Here is a 21,847-nt window from a genome sequence, read left to right as displayed (position 1 = left end):
GTTTTCACTACTAATTGCAGAAGCCATCATCAAACAAATAACCCTAATCCAAACACCTATCAAACTCAACGAAGTCAAACAGGACAGAAAAACCCAGGAAAAACTTTACATTCTCTATCAACACTAGGCAGGCACTCACATGGCAGAGCTATACAGCTGAATCAGTTTTTTTGGAACACAGAACCAGTTGTGCAAGAAGATAAACACTACTATTATTTTGATATCGGAATACCAGTAACATCCGGTATGCATTAGAATGACATTTCTATACACTTCTGCTGAATAAAATAAGCAGAATCAAGAAATTATAGGTGCTTATCAGAAACAAACCAAGGAGCCTCAGCAACAACATTTCTAGGCAGAAAACAACTACATAGCAGTTCAAGCTCCAAGAACAAACCAGCACCTGAACTCTCCTTCCATTTAAGACATCAGGAGAGACCTGACAAACCTGGCAATGGAGTGGAAATTGCAGGTTTCCATTACAACGAACGGTAGGTTTCATTGTATGTAACACAGCACATCTTAGAACAGAGCCCCAGCAGCTTTCCAGCAGCTCCTCTCAAAAGGACAGGACCATCGCTGGTCACCATGAGAGGCTCCCGTCCCACACAACTGACCTGAGGGTCAGCGGTGAGGATGAGGGGCAGTCCCCCACCTTCCTCCTGCTCCTAACTGCCTACTTGACGACCACTTCTCTCACGCATTCACCAAACTCTGTAGTTAGTTAGTTCAAAGAGGTAAACCAGCAGATAACACTTCAGAGATGTTTTGGAGGCTTGGTTTCTGTGGTGATGTGGTTCAGGGAGCTACAAGTGCCAAGGGAAGGCAGGGGATACAAACACAGGACTAAGAGCAGGAATAATGGGATGACCCTTTCCTCTAGCAACCAGGCTCTAAAATTAGTTACTTTGTCAAAATGCTAACAAAAGAAGTATCGCTGAGGAGAGCATAAAAATAGTCCCTAAAAGCCTGCTGAAAGAACTGTATGTTTTAAAAGTGTTCATTTGTTGCTCATCTGTGTCCTCCTAGCTTCTAATATGGATGAACAATAACATTTTAAGAACAGGCAGCAGTATAACCAGCAAAGCTTAGTTATAGTGAAGAACCACAATAACCACTATGCAAGTTATCTTTTAAGAAGTATTCCAGATTCTGGGATTTTAATCACCTCAAAAAAAGTTCACTAAACTTTCTAATAGGAAGTACAATTTAAATGATAAGAGAATCCTCTAGAGCATCTTCTTTACTTTAAAATCTACATCTTGCTCTTCCCTTTTACAAGAATTTGTCTTTTTTTAAAGCAGCACTGTATTATAAAAGCAGAATTTTGATACATGTTCTGTAATTTCACTGTATGTTCCAGTTTGCTTCCAACTCCTTGCTCATTTCATCAAGAACTGAAGGACTCAGACTAAAATCCTAGGCTACATTCAGATACAACAGTTTAGCACCATGAAGAATAAATAAAAGTCACCAAGTACGCTTCCCCTCCTATTCAAGCCCTGAGCGGAGAAACACAACATAAGTAAGAAACAAACAGAAGTACTTAACAACCAGAAAACACGAGAGGATTAGGTAATGACAAAGTCAACTGAACTAACCTTTCATTTTCTCAATTCCTAATAGTTCAGTCATGTTTTCCTCTCTTCTCTGCTTTTATTGTCCACACGTTGCACAGTTCTGATTTATTTTTCCTACACCACCTATTAGGATGTATAAGGCCAAATATACTTAATAATCACAATTTAGAAATCTTAGAGAAACACACTACCTCCTCTCCCTAGCAGGCCAAACAGCTCACAGCCACAAGCTGCAAGAGGAAGTTTAAGTGCTGCCACAGGTGACCCACGTTACCACACACCTGGTGCACACTCACTCCCTTTGCAGAAGTGACCCAGAATGGAGGATGGGCCAAAGGAAATGTCCCCCCTGCAGTGGCAGCCCCCTCTGGCTGCCACCTGGCCTCCCTGGCGACACCACTGCGTATGTGCAGAGTAAGTGTGTTCAATGTGCCGAATAAACACACGGGCACAGCACTGGCACTGCAAATTCAGCACTCGCTGGGCACACCAGATTTACTGTGCTGGGGAGGAAACTGCCGATGTAAAGCAAGCTGCAAGCCTGACATTCCCAGGCAGCTGCTGGGCTGACAAAGCAGTCACAGTGCTCCAATTCTAAGCACATACACTAAGTCTTCCATATCCAGCACATATAACATTTATTATGCTTATTGCCCTGCACACCTGCAGTAGAAGCCTGTCACACATTGGACAGCTTTGGTCTTCTCCACAACTGTGATTCTCCCAGGAAGCACCAGAGAAGGAGGATGGCACAGGGCATAACCTTCCCCTAAAGCAGAAACATATCGAATAGTCTGATGCAGGAGACTTCATTACCTCTTTACTTAAAACCAATGGGCTCAAAGTTCTTCTAACACAGAAACTAAATAAAAAAATATTTTTTATTTCTGGGAAACTGTAACAGATGTTAATAGTCTTATGAATGACCAAAAATATACCAAAACTATGGGCAATGCACATTACTGCGTACACCAAGAACAAATAAACTTGATTTTGACCTCTCCAAATTAGACAGAAAGCTTAAATTTAGGCACTTGTCCTACATGAAGGACAACAGAGGAACCCAGACACTCCTTTGTACTCTTCATGCAGAATCAGGCTTTGGGAAACAGAAGTTGTACTTGAAGTACCAAGTTTACAGATCCTAATTGTTTATCTGCAAAGTAGACTTTGGAAACTTTTCACTGCAGAAACAAGGATTACATATCCATATGTCAATATCTTTTGCCAGCCTAGGACTGTCTTTTAAGGAATATGCAAAAGCCTGAATTAGATTTCTTTCCACCTGGAGCAAGTGATGCCTGACTTCTTGACTTCTTGCCATAAGGGATGATCCTACAAAAACTGAAACCCATTTAGCTATTTTGATGCAAGTCTGGGCATTTGCTTCAGAATAAGAGTCTTTTAATTCAGTTACTGTTACAGCCCAGCACACACTTTAAGCCTTTTGGTGCATATATTAAAGAAAAAAAAAAAAAAAAAACAAACCACACACATGCTTACACACATGCACTTGAAATAGGGCCAAATAAAGACTCCTTAACTTTCCTGTGATATTTATCTTAACATTACAAAATTCAAGCTTTGTGAGCAAGAAATCTACTGGAGCTTCGTTTCTACATGTTTGTGTCTCACACAGCCTAACCTACTCTTTCTCCCAGTACTTCAAGCCCTCATGTCCCCTATACAGGCAAATGACTAATTCAATTACCTTGTGTGCTGACAGGCCAGCTGGTTGCTGCTTCTTGGCATGGGTAGAGAGGGTGAGTTATAAATGTCTCTCCCTCATTGTCTTCTTCCTCTGCCCAGCCAATAATTTCCACAAAACTTAAGAACTTCACACCCCTTTGTCAAATCTGGTTGAAATGAGCTAACAAGTTCAGAAGTTGCAGAGTGACAGACAGATGGACTGTACGGGTGTGTAAGTCTTGTTTTCTTTGGAAAATAGATTGGGGGAGGAGGGACAGCAAACTTGCAAGGTAGGTTTACAGGTTGTATGTATTAAATATGCCCCAGCTCCAAAAGTATTGACCCAGCTTAACCCAATCTCAACTGGAGCTGCCGCAGTCCCACCACACCCACAGGCATTCAGTATTATCCTTTCTCTTGCACCAGCACTTGTGCCAAAAAATCAACCCGGGAAAGAAAAAAAAAAAAAAAGAAAAAAAAAGAAACAAAAAAGAAGGCAGTTAGCATTTGGTGCAGGCAGCTCCAGAGCCAGCTCACTGCCTTGTCACATGGACACTGCTACCACGTAAAAGGAACGCGCAGGATTGTGGCAGACGCCATGGTGCTACACATTTGGTGCTTAACAGTACACAGGATACAATCCTAAGGGCACTTAATACTGGACATAAAGCTCAGAACATCATTAGTACCATATCCAGAAATGCGCTGATTTTGTAAAGAAGCACATATGCACCAATGTCGTCATTATTTTGAGAACATAAACAAGAAAAAAAATTCTTATGTGATAGCTCTGAGGTTGACAGTTTTAGCTGCATTCTGGGTAAGATTTATTTTTTTTAAATAAGTGTCTAACCTTGTCTTCTTCCTAAAACTGCAGCCAAACTTATACCCCCAAGGAAAAAAAAATAGCACTGCAAGCAAACACAGGAATATTTAAACACAGGCATCACCCAGTGCAGATTTTCTTTTGGGTAGACCATTGTCCTGAAGAAAATGAAAGGACCCATCTATTCTGTATCCTTCATGCAGAATTCCAAAACCACAGAATAAACCACTGGCAACCCCACTGGTGACTGGGGAGAGATCAGGAGGGAGAAGGTAAAACAGAAGTAGCACAGTGTAGCCAGCGTGGCTAATTTAGATGGAGGGAGGTGTGAACAGCAGAACATAAGGCAAAACATCTTGGGAAGTATATCCTGATGACATCTTATCTTGGCTGTACAACACAGTGAGTCTGGGGGAGAAAAATTTTTTATCCACAATCATTTATGGATGATTCCTTCCCCACTAATCAGAATACAGGTACGCAATCATTGTTTATCAATGTATAATATAGATAGTATGATTATGCATTTATTATATCTATTCATACCACATATAGAAAGAAACACAGTATAAAACACAGCTTTGTATGATTTTTAAACCCTTACAAGGAACCTTTGATGGAGGATTTTAGAAAACCATTTTTTTCCTAGTGATCTATTTATTAATAGCAGGAGTCATAACTTGATTTTTACCCAGTGGTGAAAATTTAACAGCTGTTACACAGTTGCAAAACACTGTCTACTTATGCAGCATTATATAGTAAATAATGCTCAAAACCTAGTACACGTTTTACTAAGCAATATACTTTAACGATATGAAACAACAAGAAGATCCAAAGATTAACTAACTATGTCCTACCTTATAAACTCTGTTCCATGATATTTGTATTTATAGGTAGTATGAAGGAGGACACAAATTAATAAAAAATAATTTTCATTTAATCACAGCTGCACTCACATTACCTAATAACAATTTTTAAAAACAAATTTAAATCTGAGTTTAATAGAAACCCCTTCCTAATAACTTACACTGCTTCTTTTGTACAGCCTTTTTTAAGATGACCTACATTGCTTGGGAATAAAGGTGAAAAAAGTCACCACTGACTTGTGTGGTGTAGTCTAACCCTAGTATATTGGCTTATAATTTAGTAGCATTATTCATCGTCCTTTACAGTAACAGCCCTGAACAAAGCGATCAAAGTCACAGGTAAAACTGGCATTAGCTACCAGAGATAGTGGATCAGATCTTGCAAGTTCTGAGATAGGAAAAGGAACTGCACTGGAGACACTCCAAATGTAGATATAGCACTAACTACAAAAGACCGTAACACGGCTGATACATTTTTGGGTAATTCAGACCTAGTGCAACTGACCTTCAAAAATGCAAGGAAAAAGCTAGCAGTGATCCATATGGAACAGTCACCTCAACAAACTGATTTTCATACAATTTTATCCCCACTGACTGGTAAACAGAAATGAACAACATAAAAAATAATAATAAAAAACAATAAGGTAAATGCAGAGTTCCACAAATGTCAGAGTTATACAAATAAATTCCAGCTTCATATTTTAACAGAAAAAGTTTCTGCCTGTATCTTTAGCAAATTAATATGAACAGTTTGAGACAGGCGGTCCAATGTAAAACTGAATGATGACAGCATCTAATCCATAAGCACACCTTTCCAGATGCCTTTTAGAAGTTATATTTTCATCTGTTTAAACGAAAAAGTAAACTGAGGTTGAAAAAATTCTGTATTCTGTCTGTGGAACATCGATGATGAAAATCCTCAGTGCATGTCATTGAGAGGAGGAAGTTCTTTTCCTTGTTGTTTTTTTGTTGTTTTTTTTTTTTAAATGTCAGTATACTAGAGAAGTCATTTTAATTATATAATTACTGAAGATTTTGGAAGGTTTACACAAGACCCATAATTGGGCATAAGACATCACATCCTCTGGTTATATACACAGCAATCTGGTCTGGGTAACATTCTTCGCTCTGACCAATGTGTGCGAGGGGGGGGGCGGGGGAAGGAAGGGGAGGGAGGGGAGGGGGGAGGAATAGAGAATTAAAAATACTTCCTCAGATTAAATTTTCTTTACTTCATTTGCTTAAAATGTTTTGATGGCATGAAACGCACTAAAATATTAATCACGATGCATCTCCGTATTTAAAATACCTTGTTCTCGATGTGATATCCTAGATACTCAAACAAAAGACGTTCGGATGACAATGAGGGCTTTTTTTTTATTTTAAAAAGACATTTGTACATCTAAAACTGCACCACGGATCAGTCTCCTTTATCATGCCACAGTTGTGACAGCCAATGCATAAAAAATTAAAATCCAATCCACCAGATAAGACATGCAAAATGTCTCCTCCAATCCCACCCCCATCTCGCCTTCAAAAAAAAAAAAAAAAAAAAAAGAGAGAGAGCGAGAGAGAGAAAAAGAAAACCAACCCTGCACACAGGGAGCACACACACGCACACTCGCACCCCCAGGAGCCACCCTTGTGGGGGGACATTGCCGGGGCTGAGGGACCGCCACCCCCTCGCCGCCGCCGCCACCACCACCCCCCCGTACCCCCAACACCAGCGGCCCCGCTCCGGGCTCCATGAGGGGCGGAATCCCACCTTGCCGCTTCCCCATCCCCTCAGACAATGGTGCTTTTTTCCCCCCATTAGCTCTAAATTGTCAACATTTTTTACGCTAGGCCCCGGCCCCACCAGACTCGCCGGGCAAGGCTGAGGCGGGGGTGGGGGGAAGCGGGGGGGGCGCGGTGTGGCTGAGGTAAATAAATGGCCGATGGGCTGCGGCCCGCGCCCCCCCGCCGGGCGCTGTAACCGAAGCCCGGCCGCCCCAACTGCGCAGCAAACATTGCGCGGCGCGGCGGGCCGCGGAGGCTCGGCGGGCCGCGGAGGCTCGGCCAGACCCGGGCCGCCGCCCCCGGACACCATTTCCCCGACGGCAGCGGGGAAGGTGTCGGCCCAAGTTGCCCGACACCCCCACCCACCTCGTAGCCCCTTCCTTGCCCCCCCCCCCCCCCCACTCCCCTGGCACCGCTCCCCTCCGCCGGCCCGGGGGCCCAGCCCGCCGCTCCCCGCGGGGAGGCACCGGCTCTGCCGAGCGAAGGGCGGCTCGCCTCCCCGCAGCCCCCGGGGACGGGGCGGGGGGGTCGTTCGCCGCGTTCCATTCCAAAAGGCCGGCGGCGATCGGGTTCCCCCCCCACCTCCCCGGCGGGCGTGGGAGCGCGGACGGGGAAGGGGCCGAGCCCCCGCCTCCCTCCCTCCCTCTCGCTCGGCGGCAGGGCCCAGCGGCCCCGAGTCGGGGCAGAGCCCAAGCCAAACAAAGCGCGGCCTGAGCGGGAGCCAAGGGTGAAGCAGCCTGGGCTTTTCCTGCCCGTGCCCGGCCGGGCGCGGCGAGGCCCGGCGCCGCCGGCGAATCCCCGCGCAGGCCCCGGATCGGCGCGGCGGCGCCTGGCTTACCCCGATCCCCGGCGGCGGCGGCGGCGGCGTTGTTCCTCTCCTGCTGCTGCTGCACCGGGCGCGGCCTGGACACTCGCCTGGGTCTCCTGTTGGCGGCTCGGACCGAGTTCATTTGCCGACTCGTGTGGGTGGCGGGAAGGGAGGAGGGGGGGAAATCCTCCGGCAACCGGTGCCTCGTCGGGGAGGGGGGGGAAGGAGGGAGCCCCGGGGCGGCCGCCTCGCAGCAGCGGGGAAGGAGGCGGGCGGGGGGGGGGAAGGTCTCCAGGCGCGGGTCCCGCCGCCGCTGCCGCCTCGCTGGAGAGGCAGAGGAGCCGCCGGCCGCTGGCTCTGCCGAGCGCTGGCTGTGGGGGACGTTCGCGCCGCGGGCCCCCTCCCCGGCCCCCCCCGAAAATCCTTCTCTTAAAGGAGCCCCGCGGTCCTGCCCGCCTCAAGCCCGTCGCTGCTCCGTGGCAGGAGGAGCCATTGACACTGCCCGAGACACACACACACACACACTCGCAGGGAGGCGGTGGAGGAGCGGGCGGGCGGGCGCGTCCTCCGCCAATCGCTGTCTCCCACACAACGGGCCGGCGGCCCGGTGGCCAATCGCCGCGCCGCTTCTATGGGGCGCTGGGCGGGCGGGCGAGCGGCGCGGCGCGGGGTGGGGTGGCGGAGCAGGATATAAGGGTCGGGGCGGCGGGTGCGGGGGGGACTGTGTCGGGGAGGTGGCGTGAGTGGGGGCTGCGGGCGCGGGGCCTAGGCCTCGAGCCTGGTAGGGCCGCGCCGCGCCGCCCGGATCCGCCTGAGGCCGGTGGCCTGGGGGGGAGCGGGTTGTCCCTCTGAGGGCAGCCCGAGTGCCTGTCACCGGCCCGCCCGCAGGCTGTGTGCCGCCGGGACCTCTGCGGAGCCTGGCCGCGGGCAGCCAGGTGGGAGCGCAGCAGGAGGAGGGGGTGTGGAGGGGCCCAGTCGACCGCAGCCCTCCGCCGAGGCCGTGTGTGGGGAGGGAGGGAGGGGGGAGGCTGGCGGCTGGCAGCGTTTGGGAAAGGGCCTTGTTGTGTGTACGGTGTGTGCTGGTAACTCCCCCCGGGGTGCGGGCCCAGCCGTGGTGCCGCTTGGGCTGAGGGTGCTCTCTTGCTTCAGTTGCTTGTTTCCTGACTGGTTGTTAATGAATTTTTTCACTAAGGGGAATATATATATTCCTTGGTCACTGTGCACACTCGTATTTCATTACCTTTTGCTAATACAACAATATGCTATTTCTCTTGGGCTGGCAGTTCAGGCAGTGTATGAGGCTTCTCCTGCTTTATTGTATTTGTCATGTTGGTTCTTGGGTGGTGGCCTGAAAACAGAAAAGAAAAATATGATTGATGTTAGTTGTGCTTTTTTTTTCCTTTTCAGGAATCACTTAATAAAACGGATGTCAAAATCCAAGCATTAAGGAAGATATTTTGTTTTTGCAGGGTTGCTCAGGAGTCCACTTCTAATCCTGTCAAGGTGGGTTTATGTGTAGTCCTACTTAAGCTAAGCACTTGGAGTCTGCGGAACAAGGGACTATGTCTGTACCTGAAAAGCAAAAGTGTGTTATCTGGTGTAAAATGTAAATAAATGGTTGTAATTAAAAACACATTAGGCAGGAGCTTGTTCAAAGCTGACAAATGAAGGTATAATATAACCATAGGAAATGACAGCTTTAAAAAAAAGCTTTAAAAACATTTATACTTGTGCTTCTGAAGTAAATGACATTGATGCTGTACTTCTAAGTTCATATCAGACCAGAAATAAACGTACAAGAAATCTTACCATAGCTGTTAAGGAGCATTTCTTAGACTTAGTATTTTGTTGCCTTGAGGAATGACTGGAGAAATAGTGGAGGATTGTTTTCCTTAAAAGTAATTCTTAACACCTTCTCTAACAGTAGGGAAAGAAATAATAAAGGTAAACTCTTGTGAAAAGAACTTCATAGAGAAAGAGAATAAATGTCATTCTGTTTGGGGCCTGTTTCTGTTATAACAATTACCAGATTAGCATACTAAGCATTCCGTAGAGCTATGCAATTACATGTAGGTATTGTAAAGATACTCTTTCTATTGATAACAGCATTGTGAAACTATGCTTTAACTCTTGAATGTGAAGAATAACCATACCCAAGAACTGTGCTGAACTTACTGTGTAATGGTTAAGGATTTTCACCTCATTAAAAACCTATAATATTTAAAATACAATATTTTAATAGTTTAATGGCATTTATGTTCAACTGTTCTAGCTGTGCTTTCTTCACCAAGATCTAGCAAATGAATTCCTAGTGTCACAAGGTTACCTGAAATTATTCAATATTGGTGTACTCCAAACTTGTAGTACTCTGACTAAATCTTTGAAAGTCTGTTCAAGGGTCAAGATAGATGACAAGCTAATTTTCACCTAAAGCATATAAGAATCTAAAGCTTCTGTTATTAGAATAAAATTGTATTGAAAACTCTAATTGGAGCAGACTTTAGACTTTTTTTAAAAAGTCTTGAACTAGTTTGAAACCAAATAATGTCTTGGCCTAAAAAACCCTTTCTGTAATTGACTTCTTAAGGTGGTAACTTGTGTTAGGAGCATGATGGTGGGAGTCTGGCGAAACTTACTGTAAATGGGGAAAAACAAGAGTCTATGTATAAGCAGGTCCAGTAGGTAGTCCGACTGACTGAGCCAAAATGCATTGAGAGCCATCTGTTACGCAGAAGTTTGCATGCTCTAAGTTGATATGATGAGAACCTCATATGCTGAGTAAGACAAACTTGATGAAGTTACTAAATAAATTAGTATTTATTTAGTAATTCACTGGTAACTTATGAGACATGGAGTATAGAAATAGGTACAGTGTTCTTGTCTGATATTCTTAGTTGTGCTTTAGGAGGCCAGACACTAGAAAGCCTGAAAAATTCATAAAAAGTTTTTACTAGAACTCTGTATCTCTTCTCATAACAAAATTAAATCTGTCCTATCTGATTTGTGGCAACTGGGACTTGATCAACATAATTTTAGTTTTGTAAATCAATCTTTAAAATGTTATACTTCACCATCCCATGCCTCTGTTGCTGCTGTATAGCCTCTGAGAGGAAAAACACTGTTCTTTGATGAAAATGACACTGCATGTCCAAATTAATATTAATTGAGGCTTCGTTGTGTTGACCACTGTGGAGATGCTTTAAACTATCTTGTATGATGTGCTAATAAACCATTCCTGAATGTGGGTGCAATTTATACTGGCAAGATAATTTTGCCTTTGTCAAGACAGCTTTTTCTTTATTTAAATTAAGAAGAGAGGGAATGGAAAGTGGAACTAAACTATACCGTGATTTTTTTGCATAATTGTCTACAATATGAATGCTCGCTAGACTGGTTATGTTGGCCACAAATCACCTTTTGGTGACCCATGAACAATTTCACATTATGAACAGAAAGGCACAAGACCTGGGTGAAGAGTTTACTTGGAGCATTTACAGCATAAGCAATTTGGGCAGAGTTTTCAAGTGCTAGCTCATCATATGAGACTATATTCTAAGCTGCACTGAACTTCAAATGTATATGTATTTAAACATTAATGATATTTGGTTCTCTGTATGTACATGCAGAGTCGGCTGCTGCTTTGAAGAGATCACCTTCCTGCATGGAGGAAGGGATGCCACAGAGTGCTTAGTGATAAGAACAGTAACTTGTTAATTATGTGTTAACATAGAATAGTTAGAGCTTTGTAGCTAATGAGGCAGCTTCATAGAGTAGTAGTGCAAGTTGTAGTGAAAGAAATACTGATATAGGGCTTCCTATTTGTTTGTGAGGATGGCATGCAGAGACAGAAGAGCGACTCTGATTCAGCTGACTTGCTGTAAAGTGAAGACAACAGCTAAAACAACTTGAAGATCTGATCAAGATAATGGAACAGTTAAGTATTCCTTTTCTAGAATCTCAGTAGAGAATAGATGAGAAACTAGAGATGGTGAGGACACGGAATAAGCAGGATTGGGAAATGGATATGGGGAAGTGTAAACTGTTAAGTCAGCAAGGCTGATTTAGGCCAGAGTGATCTGCAGGGATTGCCACTATTTTATTCCCTTCAATGTACACATCCACTAGCAACCTGAAAAGCCCTGCTTTAGAGACTGTTAGAAATGCTTTGAATGTGGGACAAATTCATGGTAAGTTGTTACGATCCTTACTTGCCCTGAGGATGTGAGTATTGCTTTAACAGTTGATCAAAACAAGTCTAGGATAACAGATTTCAATGAATGGTGATCTGTGGATTATTTCAAAGGGGCTCACAAAAGATAAGTAAGAATAGACTTCAACTTGTATATGATGCCCTAAAGCTCTATTTAAAAATTGTTCAGAAACTGCAAATTGAAAAAACCCACTAAATTGCTGCCTTGCAATTAACTGGAAAATGCACAGTATTCTCACTAGCTGTTGCCTCCTAATATTTGTGAGACAAGAGGGAATATTTTGAGAGCACTGTTGCAGTTTGTTACACAAAGCCCACCACAGAGCCTTTAGCTACAGCTTGCGGATTTGAACAAAACAATAAGTCAGTTTTTATCATGCTTTTTAATCAGTTCAAATGGCTTTGCAAAGGAGACACATATCTATCCCTCTCCTTACAGATGAAAGTGAAGCATAAAGGGTTGAAATTACTTGCCCAAGAGCATTTACAGGCTATTAACAGGGCCAGGAATAGAACCCAGGGTACAGGAGTCCTTATCTAAGGCTTTCTCCACAGTGTCACATTACTGCTTTCAGAAGCAGAAGACTTCTGCCTATTATTTCTAACCATCTCATAAGCTGTTAATATATCTCTGAAGTAAAAATGCTGCATTGAAGATTTGGGACTGACCCAGTGTGGACTATTGACTTTAAAGTCTTTAAACCTACAGGGTTGTTTCTTATTGGCTTGGAAGAAGTGGGCCTTTCAGAAATAGTGATACCTAGAACTGGTTGAACCTGCTTGCTTTGCTGCTCAGAAATATAAATGCCATTTTGTTGCAATTTCTCTGGCCCTCAGTTCTTCTTAGTTGTGTTTTACATTCCATCTAAATGCAGCTAAATCTTCCAACTCTTACAGAAAACTACTCTTCAGTCTCCCCTCTATTTACCCGGAATCCATGTCTCCTGAAATCTAGCTTGATGTTAGTTGATCTTGGTGGGTTGTCTTCTGGGTGAATGTCTGTGGCTGGGGTGTTTTCTGTTGTTGTACCAACATGGTTTCTGCAGGAAGAGTAAAGTCCTTGGCGTGGGGAAATGTGTGTTGTTTCCTATAATCTCGTGTGACTATTACAACATGTTAATTTTGATTCTGCCCTAACAAAAGCGCTCTGGAAGCCTGAATGGTACTTCAGTTCTCATTAATTTTTTTAATAAAAGTATCTGCTGAAAAAAGTCCTGGAGGGATGGTTTCTGAGTCTTAAAACATTATCAGCTGTACTGGCAGAAATTTTATACCCGGATAGATATATACCCATCAGCCACCTTCTCGATTTTCTTGGGAGTATTTTTTTTTTGTGGGGGGTGGGTGTGTGTGTATGAAGCTCTTTCCATCTGAGGGATGTCAGCTGTTGGGAAAAGCACCTAGTTTTATATTGTTGGGCCACTAGCAAGGAGGGAGGCATAGGCTAGGGGGTGGTCCTGTGGGCTGCTACCATAGAGCTCTTGGTGCTGTCATCTGGCTGGTCCCATTGATCCTTGGGAGTCAGAAGCAGGCTTGCAGTGGGGCTCAGTACCGTGCTTGCTTGATGTGCAGGATATGGGAGCATGTGCGAAATGGTCTCAATAGCTACCTTTGTGTCAATGAAATTTTGAGAAAGTGGTATGTTCAATCCCAGCTATAAATCATGAGTGCAAGAGGTCTGGAACTCAGAGTGAAAGGTGCAACAGCTCATGCTAGAGATGAAGCCTGAATGACAATTTTAAGGTAGCATTGGGGTAGATGCTACTGTGCAGACCAGCCTACAGTCAACAACAGGAATTTATGTTAAGCTAGAGTGGACGACATCTGTTGCATGTGAAGGTGGAACTGTCTCAAGCATTGAATCTACAATTTCAGCCTTGTTTTCCTAGTGACACCCACTGACCTCCACTCAAGTCCCAAGCCTGGGCCACTGGATTGTGCTGAATTTAGATGTTTCAGATAGTCTGAACTGATACAAGGCTTCATTGCTTAAATACATTGGGTATCAATCATGTAACTTCACAGGTGACCTGTCAAAATAGCATGATTGTCCCAGATGATCTGTCTAGACAATATAATCCTGAGATAGATAGTATTCTGACTTGATGGTTGTCGTCAATTCAAGGTTTGCTTCTGACTACTCCTTTTCGAAAGTGTGTATAGAAATAAAAAAGCATGGGATACACCTTACACTTGTAGTTCTCAAGTCTGTGGTTCAGATTTAAGAAATTTCCCTAGATCTTGGTGTTAGTTTCTCATTTCAAATTTGTCTTGGACTCAATTTTTAGTTCTTGGAGTCTACTTTTGTTTTGCTCATTGCATCAGCAATGCGTCCATATGACAAGTTCTGTCTTTAGAGCTGAGGTTTCCTGCCCCCAAATATGGCACATGTGTCTGTTTATGTTGCTTTGGAGAGGATACAGCCTGAACAAATTTTTCAGCATAACAAGTTGAGTCAGGCCCCAAATGAGAAAGGTTTACAAGAGGTAATACCACCAATTGGAAAAATCAATCATTTGCTACCAGGTGGCTGGAGTTGTATGAGAGCCTGTCTCCAGATTGAGACCTACCAAAGGAGAAAAAAAAAAAAAAGGCTTGTTTAGGTAAGTTTTTGCTGGTTTGGAGGATAGTTCTACCCCGAAAACCTATCAGTAGGATTCTGAGGTCCCCGTTTTTACAAAGCACTCATGCTACCTGATGCTTATCCAAGACAGGCTGACAGTGGCAGCAGCAGTTAAGGATATTTTGCTTCATCTTCAGTATGAGCAGATAAATCTGAAATGAGCACCAGAAATCCCAGTCTTCATTTTCAACCTGTCAAACTGTTGTGGGCATTGTGGAGCATCCAAAGGGTGCTTCTTAAATGGGATTGGGTATCTCCGTACACCTCAACAGGGGGGTCAGCAGTGAGAAGAAATATCCCTTTCACTCCTGGAGACAAGAAACTGAAAGCGACTGCAGTCTTGCCATCAGCATGTGAATACATATACAATTGCCTTCACTTCAAATCTTGAGAGCAGGTGGGTTTGGGTGCTGTTGGTATTATCTGAGTATTTTACACTGTCAACAACTGATTTTGTTTACAGGTGGGGACAAGTTCTTCATGCTAAAAAGGGAGAATATGAGGAATACTAAGGCTTTTAACTTTGCTGCCTGGTAGACCAGTGCCATTTTAAATCTGATCCAAAATTATCCTTTTCTACAGAGAAGTGCTTTAAATACAGAAGGGTTGTGAAATTAATTCCTATGAATCCAACAACAACCAACCAGAAAGAAGAAAAAAAAAAAAGATGTACTGTGTCATATGTATATATCTTAACAGTTTGCTCCTTTTCTGGGTTGGGCAGCTAGAAGAGATGAATCTAGATTCTTTTCCGTACATCTCTCAGCGTCAATTGCATCTGTCTGTCATGGCTTATCTGATGAGTGGGGGAAAAGGTCTAGTTATCCTTGTGGCTGGTTCACGAAAGATAGTTCCCCAGAAGGGGTTTTTGAATGCCTTGAAGAGCGTTTTGTGGTTAGGGTCTAAAGCATCATTGCCATTAAGAAGCAATCCTGCTCTTTACAGGCATCTTTTTGCTGCTGCTACCCTGTCTCTGTTGTGTCAACTAGTATTTACGCGGTAGCACAGTTAGGCAGATCAAGGAGGTAATCCGACTGAAAACTAATCCAGCTGAAAGCGCAGCTATTTTTCAGGCACATGTGCAAGTGTTAGCACAGAGTGGTGGGAAAGCATGGCCCCTGTGTGGTTGGAGGAAGCTTGCACACAGATTGGCATCCTGGAAGCATGCCTTTAGCACTTCCCTAGGCCTTTGGGTAAAAGTCACCTTTAATTAGATGTGTTTTACTGGAGTGTTCTCAGGCATAGCTGCTCTGCCGTAGGATCTGTTTGGGCTGCTGATGAAGCACCACATTATATTTCTTGATTGAGCTATCCAGTTAAGCAGATGGCAGCATGTACTTAAAAGATGACCAACTTGGGATCGCATAGTGAGTATAGACATTAATCTGTGTAATGATTTTAAGCAGTTCATTTCTCTTCATTGCCACGTGGTGGTGATGTTGGTTGTTGCCTTCAAGGAGCTTTGGACTTCCATTGCTGAGGGTAAGTGGCAGATAAGTTGGCAAGGAATGTTTTACAGGTCAATATCTATGATGGCCTTTTCCAGTTCTGCAGCGTTTTTCCCAGTTATCCACATGGTGGGGGCATTTGAGCTCCTATTTGTATTCCATTTTACATGTAAACATTTTTGTACCTCAGCAGGGTCAGCTAATAAGCAGTAGAAAGTATTTTGCTAAGGATAACTTTGACAAAATACAATAGATTTCAAGGTAGCATGCTGCAGGTATCTCCATTTGAATCCTTGCTCAGCTGTCATCCTAAGTTACTCTATATCTAGAAGGTTTTCCTACCCTATCTTTACCAGATCAATCAAAGTCTTGGTTGTGATCTTTTTGTCTTTGCAATGAACCTGTTTCTCTGGCGAGATCTGAACTCTGTCCTCATGTCCTCAGTGGGTCAGCTCTCACCTTCTCTGAACGTACAGTTCTTGGTGCCTTTCATTATGGTGTTGCTCGTTGAAGCATAGTCCTTTAATCTCTGTCCATCTTGAGACTCCAGGACTTTGAGTAAAGGCTCTTCTGTGTGAAATACTGACTTGTTTCATTTTCAGGGTGACAATGTTTATAATGAGTCTTATATGTTTATTTGCCACTAACTAGCTAATCTGGAGATGATGGATGTTTATGCTTGCCAAGGTGAGTGGTGGAGTGGTCGGTTGCATCCCTGGAAGACTCAAAGATTTTGCAGTTGAAGGGAACGGAGCGCTTGCGTTGCTTTCTCAGCAGAGTGTGCAGTATATGCCCTATAGGTGTGTATTCTCTAGTCCTGACTGTGTGTCATCCAGCATGTGAACATAAATACCAAAAGATATGTGACCTTTTCATTATGCAAAGGACATAAAAACAGGAATTCACCCAAATTAACTGATAAAGAATAACTGTGCTGTATATGGAAAATGCTCTCCTCTCTCTCAGTTGCCTATAACTAATGTCTCATTGGTTTCATGCTGACAAGCAGAGATGGAGAAGAGATCATCCATTCAGAAGAATGTGTGTGGAAATGAGATCAATAGCACTGTAAAATCCTCTCCACTGACTATTGGCGATGAGCATCAGTGTGATCTATGCCTTGAAGAAATTTATATAGTATAGGTAAATGCATATTCTCTGTAAAGACAGCTTACAAAACAACTTGTTTAAATATGTTAAAGTCTGGGTTTTCTCCGCTTGCCTGTGTCCAGTACTACAAACTCAGATTTACCGAGTCTTACATCTTTTTGTTCCTTAGCTTAAGTTTTTATGGTTTTCTTCACAGAAAGCAGAAGAGGAAAATGGAAAATCAAGATTATCATGTATTTTCAAGTCACATTTGGCTAAGATAAGAAGGAGAACTTGAGTAAGACAAGACTTGTCTAATATTTTAGAGAATTTTCCTATTAGGAATGGGAGAAAGGGAAGTGATGTGTTTATGCTGTTTTGTACATACAAGTCATTGACAGACACTGGAAGTGCATGTTGGAGATAGGTAGTCTAGCTGTCGCTCTAGAAGTTTTGAGCCTTCATTGTTTGTTTTGTAATCTTCATTTCTTAACAGCTGATCTTTGTCTTCCATTTTTATAGAACTGGTGATCTTATTACTCTTATTATTAAATGGATGACTTTGTCTTGTAATGTTGCTTGGCAAAACCAGGCACATTTTGATGCAAGTTGGGTTTGTTTTAGGTTGACATCTGTGTAGATAGCATTACTTCTGTGAGCCACTTTCAGTATGGACTAGTATAATATTTGTTCACAACAAAACATTGAGTTTGGCATTTTATTTCATTTTTTTTCAGTGATACGTGATGCAGAAAACAACTGAGAAGAAGAAGAGAAAGCATCAAATCAATTTTTCTTTATATAAACTCTGTTCCAACATGACATTAGTTACAGTAGGGAATGTTGGGCAGTGCTGGGCTGTTGCGGCCCGGTGCTGGGGTTTTGCATAGCTCTGAACATGTTTGGGTGGATAGGGGATGTCCAGCTATCACAATCATAGAGTTTCCACAGCCTGTGTGAGTGTCTTGACAGCTAACTATGTTCTGTTGCAAGACGTTGTGTTGGACTGTGTGTACATAATGTTTCCATACTCAGCCTGTGAGGTGTGGGGAAAAAGAAGGTAGTAGTCTTGATTTATGAGTCAAAGTTTTTGGAGGTGTGGAAGAGTAGTCAGGGAAGGAACATAAAAAGGTGAAGATTGGGGAATGGAATGTTTGGCGTTGGTTTTAATTGGAATCATCCTGTTCATCACTCATATTGTGAGATAAAGGAGGGAAAATATCCATTACTATAGCACACTCAAAGAGAAAATATTTGTATTATAGTTAGTGAGCAATTCTAATTGACCTGACAAAGGTAATTGAACTGAAATGCAGACCTTACTCCAACAGTAAGTGTATTTCTCTTATGGTAGCGTGAGATACACAACTGCCATTATATTTATCCCTAATCTGTCTGCAATCTAATGACATGTCTAAAATTCACACTACTATTAATTCAGTATTAAACTTAGCAATTATCTCTGTCAGCCAAAAAATTAATAAAGCCCAATCAATTAACCTTTCTCTCATGAACACAAGCCTTCTTGTGCCTCTCTCCTGAAAAAGGTAAGAAGACGACACTCGTTATGGCCTGACAGAGCGACTGTTGTAAACCAGAGAAGGAGGTTGGTCGATGACTTTGAGAGCTCAGAGCTGAAGGTTCTTCTGAGTTTTGGGGGACTTCATTCTTGCCCAGGAGGAACCAGCCGTTGAACCTCTCTGCTTGCCTTCTCCAAGGTGTGGTGCTGTGACATGACGAGGGGCATGTGCTACCTGTGACGGCAGCTAGTCAGCTAGCCATGGAGGGCAACCTCTGTTGTAATCTCCCTTCCAGCAGTGCAAACCAACTGACGTGACCGATGCTGTTACTTCACGTGTTACTGTAAATTAGATTAGGATCTGCTCCTCCTGGGTTTGTTGAATTAGCTGGCAGTATCTTTAAAATACTTTGTAGAGCGTTTGGACTGTGATGTGAAACGCATCATTTTTAAGGCTGAAACCTTACTAAATGAAGTGAAACAATCTGAGATCCTTCCATGTGTCAAGGGGAAAAGTTTAAGAGGTTTAAGTTCAGATCGTTCTACATCTTATAATTTAATAAGTGTCAGGATAAGTGTGTACGAGTAACCCTTTCACCCCCTAGTTGATACAAAAGATTTTTTTCACTTTACATGAATGTCTCAATGTAGATTGTAGCTTCCTCTAAACCAATTTCTTTTTTTGGCTTCTGACTTAAAAACATGCAAAGAGATGTTCCAGGGTAAGTACTCTGAATTACTCTCAAGCTGCCAGATGTCTTACCTAAAAATAGTGGTAGAGAAAACTCTTAATTGATTGCTTTCCTTTTCTAAAAGATACAGTAAGGCAGTTTTGACATTATTCCATTCAGGTCATCAAATTCATGTAAGCTATTGTAGTACAATGTAAAACATACATTTTAGAAGAATGAAAAGTGCAGCAAGTTTGAATGATGCGTGAACATAAATTTACTCATCTTTTATATAATGCCTTCTTGAGGTGCTGACGTTTTCAGTACATTAATTGTTCATAATGAATACTCTTGCATAAAATATTTCAAAGGTAATTTTCTGAGGCCAAAGAATGACTAAAAAGTTACTCACTAAAGAGCAGCCAATAATCTGTATCCAAAAGGAGACCTACAGGATGTGAAATAAACTGATGCAACAGGCAAGAAGTTTGGTTATATGAAAGAATCTGCCCTTTTACAGCTTTGATGCCCTAGAACAGAAGCCACGGAAGCGATGTTGGCTGGTGCAGCGGCAATATCATTATGTTCTAATCATATGCCATTGAAGGAAAGGAAAAAAACAGCTTTGGGCGAAATATCCATACCTCTTGTAGCAGAAGTCCAAGAGATAGTCACTTCTGCTGCAAGTAATATGTGATCATTTTTGTGCTATATACTTCAGGATGGATAATGCTAATCAGTGAAGATAAGGTATGTTTAAAGAATCTGCTTAAAAATAAGGAAAATAAATTAGTCAATCGATCGGACTGCTTCTAGGCAGTAGATTTTAAACAACTTGTCAAATATTTCTTGGCTGTTACAGCCTCACATAAGAGCTTTTCCTCATTCATAAAGAAAATCAATAGTAAATAGTGAAATCAATAGTGGTATTTAAAAACTCACCAAACATTTTCCATCCAGAGAAAGTCTCACTTTCAGAGTGCCACTGATGCAACAGGCAGAGTGGGAAAAACACGTAGGCTTGACCTTAATGGTAAATAAAAGAGAGTGCAGTTAGAAAGTGCAGTGAAGAAAGATGCTTTCAGAAGCAACCTGGAGGAAGACCTGCCTGCTCGCCTACAAGAGCAAACCTCCAAACAGAGACACTGTGGGCATCAGCTTGCAAAAGTCCTTTGCTTGAAGATGTACTCTAGATGCTATGCTGACTTCCAGCTGAAGGAAACTGGCGTGAACAGCAACAAAAATGTCACATAATGGTGAAAACACCAACAGAAACACAGTAGACTAAGTTTCTTGTAGCACATTACAACCGTATGTCCTGCTGTGCTCCAAGCAATGAAGAGGAAACATTTGCTACTTCAGGGTGCTTCATTCTACTATCCCAGAAAACCTGGGATCATTGTGGAAATGGGAAGATACAAGCCACGTAATTAGATTTGTTTGTTAGTTTATATTTTTAGTAGAAGCATGAAGAGGAGTAATACAGTACATGGTGATCTTGCGGCTGTGTCTGTATTAAGGCTACTTCTGTGCTGAAGAAGATGTGTTTTAGTTACAAGCTGTACCAGTTAATACAACTGTAATTGCCCACAGTTGCCACATTTGATTTATGAAAACAAATAGGATTTGTCAGTATCCCCTCTCCTCCCCCATCCTCCCCAAAGCAATGCAGAACTGTTTTCCAGCCTCTTGCGTGGAGTTGTTTGGAAATAGCAGGAGGCAGCAGCAGAAGAGCAAGCCTGTGGAGTTTGGGAGCCATGGTCTTTCCTGAAAGGCTGATTTTCTGAGCTGCTGCAGCCAAGATGAGGTTCAGAGAGTTTGCTCAGTGTTGGCATCTCCAGACACCCATGCCCTTGCTCTCTCGGTGGCATTCAAACAGATTTTAAAATATGCTACTTTATTACTCATGGTGATATCTAGTTTGGAGGGTTCATGTGGTTCACACTTTCCCAAGCTTTTTCTCTGAACTTCAGAGTTAGAAATTCGTTTTTCTTTTTAGGTTAAAATTCAGATTCACATGGAAGCACTTGACTCCAGAAGCTGCGGCTTCAACCAGGAGATAGGAGATTCATGATAAAGTTGGCAGAATTGTACAGTTCTAAACACTGTCAGAGACATATGCTGCTCTTCCTCCTCCTGGAAGTAGTCCCACAGATGTCTCATGATTATTCGCTTGAGTCATGGTTGCAGAATTGAGTGTTTGGCGGTTTGGATTCCCAGATTCCTACGCTGCATATTTAGGGTGTTTAAAGTGCAAATTCTAATAGAAGACCTGCCTGTTTTAAAACATAAAGGATGTGTTTTCCCAAACCCCAGTGTTTTGAATTTAAACTGAATCGCCTCTTGACTTACAACAATGTTTGGTCAAAATGAGACCTCTCCAAGGACAAAGAGACAAAAAAATATAAAAATAAACTGGACATGGCACACTGCTATTGAAAGTTTGGTGTTTGTTTTTTCTTGCTCTTGTGGTTTTCACCGGTGATATTATTGTGGTATTAGTCACTAGGTGGTGCTCTCCTACATGGTCTTCTGCATTCCTGTTTCCAGGGTGTGAGTGGCCTGGGCTGTAAATTTTCAGCTGGCGTTTATTTTGGAAGGAAAGTATGGGAGTTATAAAGCTAGACGGCAGCATCTCTCGCCTGTTTGAACTGGAGTGAATTTTTAGAGTAAAATTGCTCTAGGGGGCCTGGGTATTATTTTTTTGGCTGATATTCCAGCGATGAGAGATTGCCT

The 21,847-nt window shown here is 42.8% G+C and overlaps 1 protein-coding gene and 1 long non-coding RNA gene across 19 annotated transcripts in view; one reads left to right on the top strand and one right to left on the bottom strand.

The window, feature by feature from the left end:
• Window positions 1-8,061, bottom strand: part of FBXO11 (F-box protein 11) — a 78,194-nt gene extending 70,133 nt beyond the window's left edge. For 2 of the 5 annotated variants that reach the window (XM_054193968.1, XM_054193969.1), the window contains exon 1: window positions 7,582-8,060. In XM_054193968.1, the coding sequence (XP_054049943.1) occupies window positions 7,582-7,693 (112 nt within the window). In that variant the 5' untranslated portion in view covers window positions 7,694-8,060. Of the gene's footprint in view, window positions 1-2,246; window positions 2,353-3,294; window positions 4,682-7,581 lie in introns of those variants that run through there. The other 3 variants (XM_054193970.1, XM_054193966.1, XM_054193971.1) reach the window with 3 other exon arrangements.
• A 221-nt stretch (window positions 8,062-8,282) lies between these two features.
• Window positions 8,283-21,540, top strand: LOC128906963 (uncharacterized). Of its 14 annotated transcripts, none has more exons than XR_008465386.1 (7): window positions 8,283-8,486; window positions 9,021-9,054; window positions 11,382-11,484; window positions 14,657-14,781; window positions 14,967-16,632; window positions 16,842-17,219; window positions 17,659-21,540. It is a non-coding gene; the product is annotated as an uncharacterized LOC128906963 (long non-coding RNA). The 14 variants fall into 14 exon arrangements; XR_008465396.1 differs by having other exon boundaries at window positions 8,959-9,054; window positions 11,394-11,484; XR_008465385.1 differs by having other exon boundaries at window positions 8,959-9,054.
• The last annotated feature ends 307 nt before the right edge of the window (window positions 21,541-21,847 follow it).

Source organism: Rissa tridactyla, chromosome 3 (genome assembly GCF_028500815.1).
Source record: "Rissa tridactyla isolate bRisTri1 chromosome 3, bRisTri1.patW.cur.20221130, whole genome shotgun sequence".
NCBI lineage: Eukaryota > Metazoa > Chordata > Aves > Charadriiformes > Laridae > Rissa > Rissa tridactyla.
This window is presented reverse-complemented; position numbering and strand designations above follow the sequence as displayed.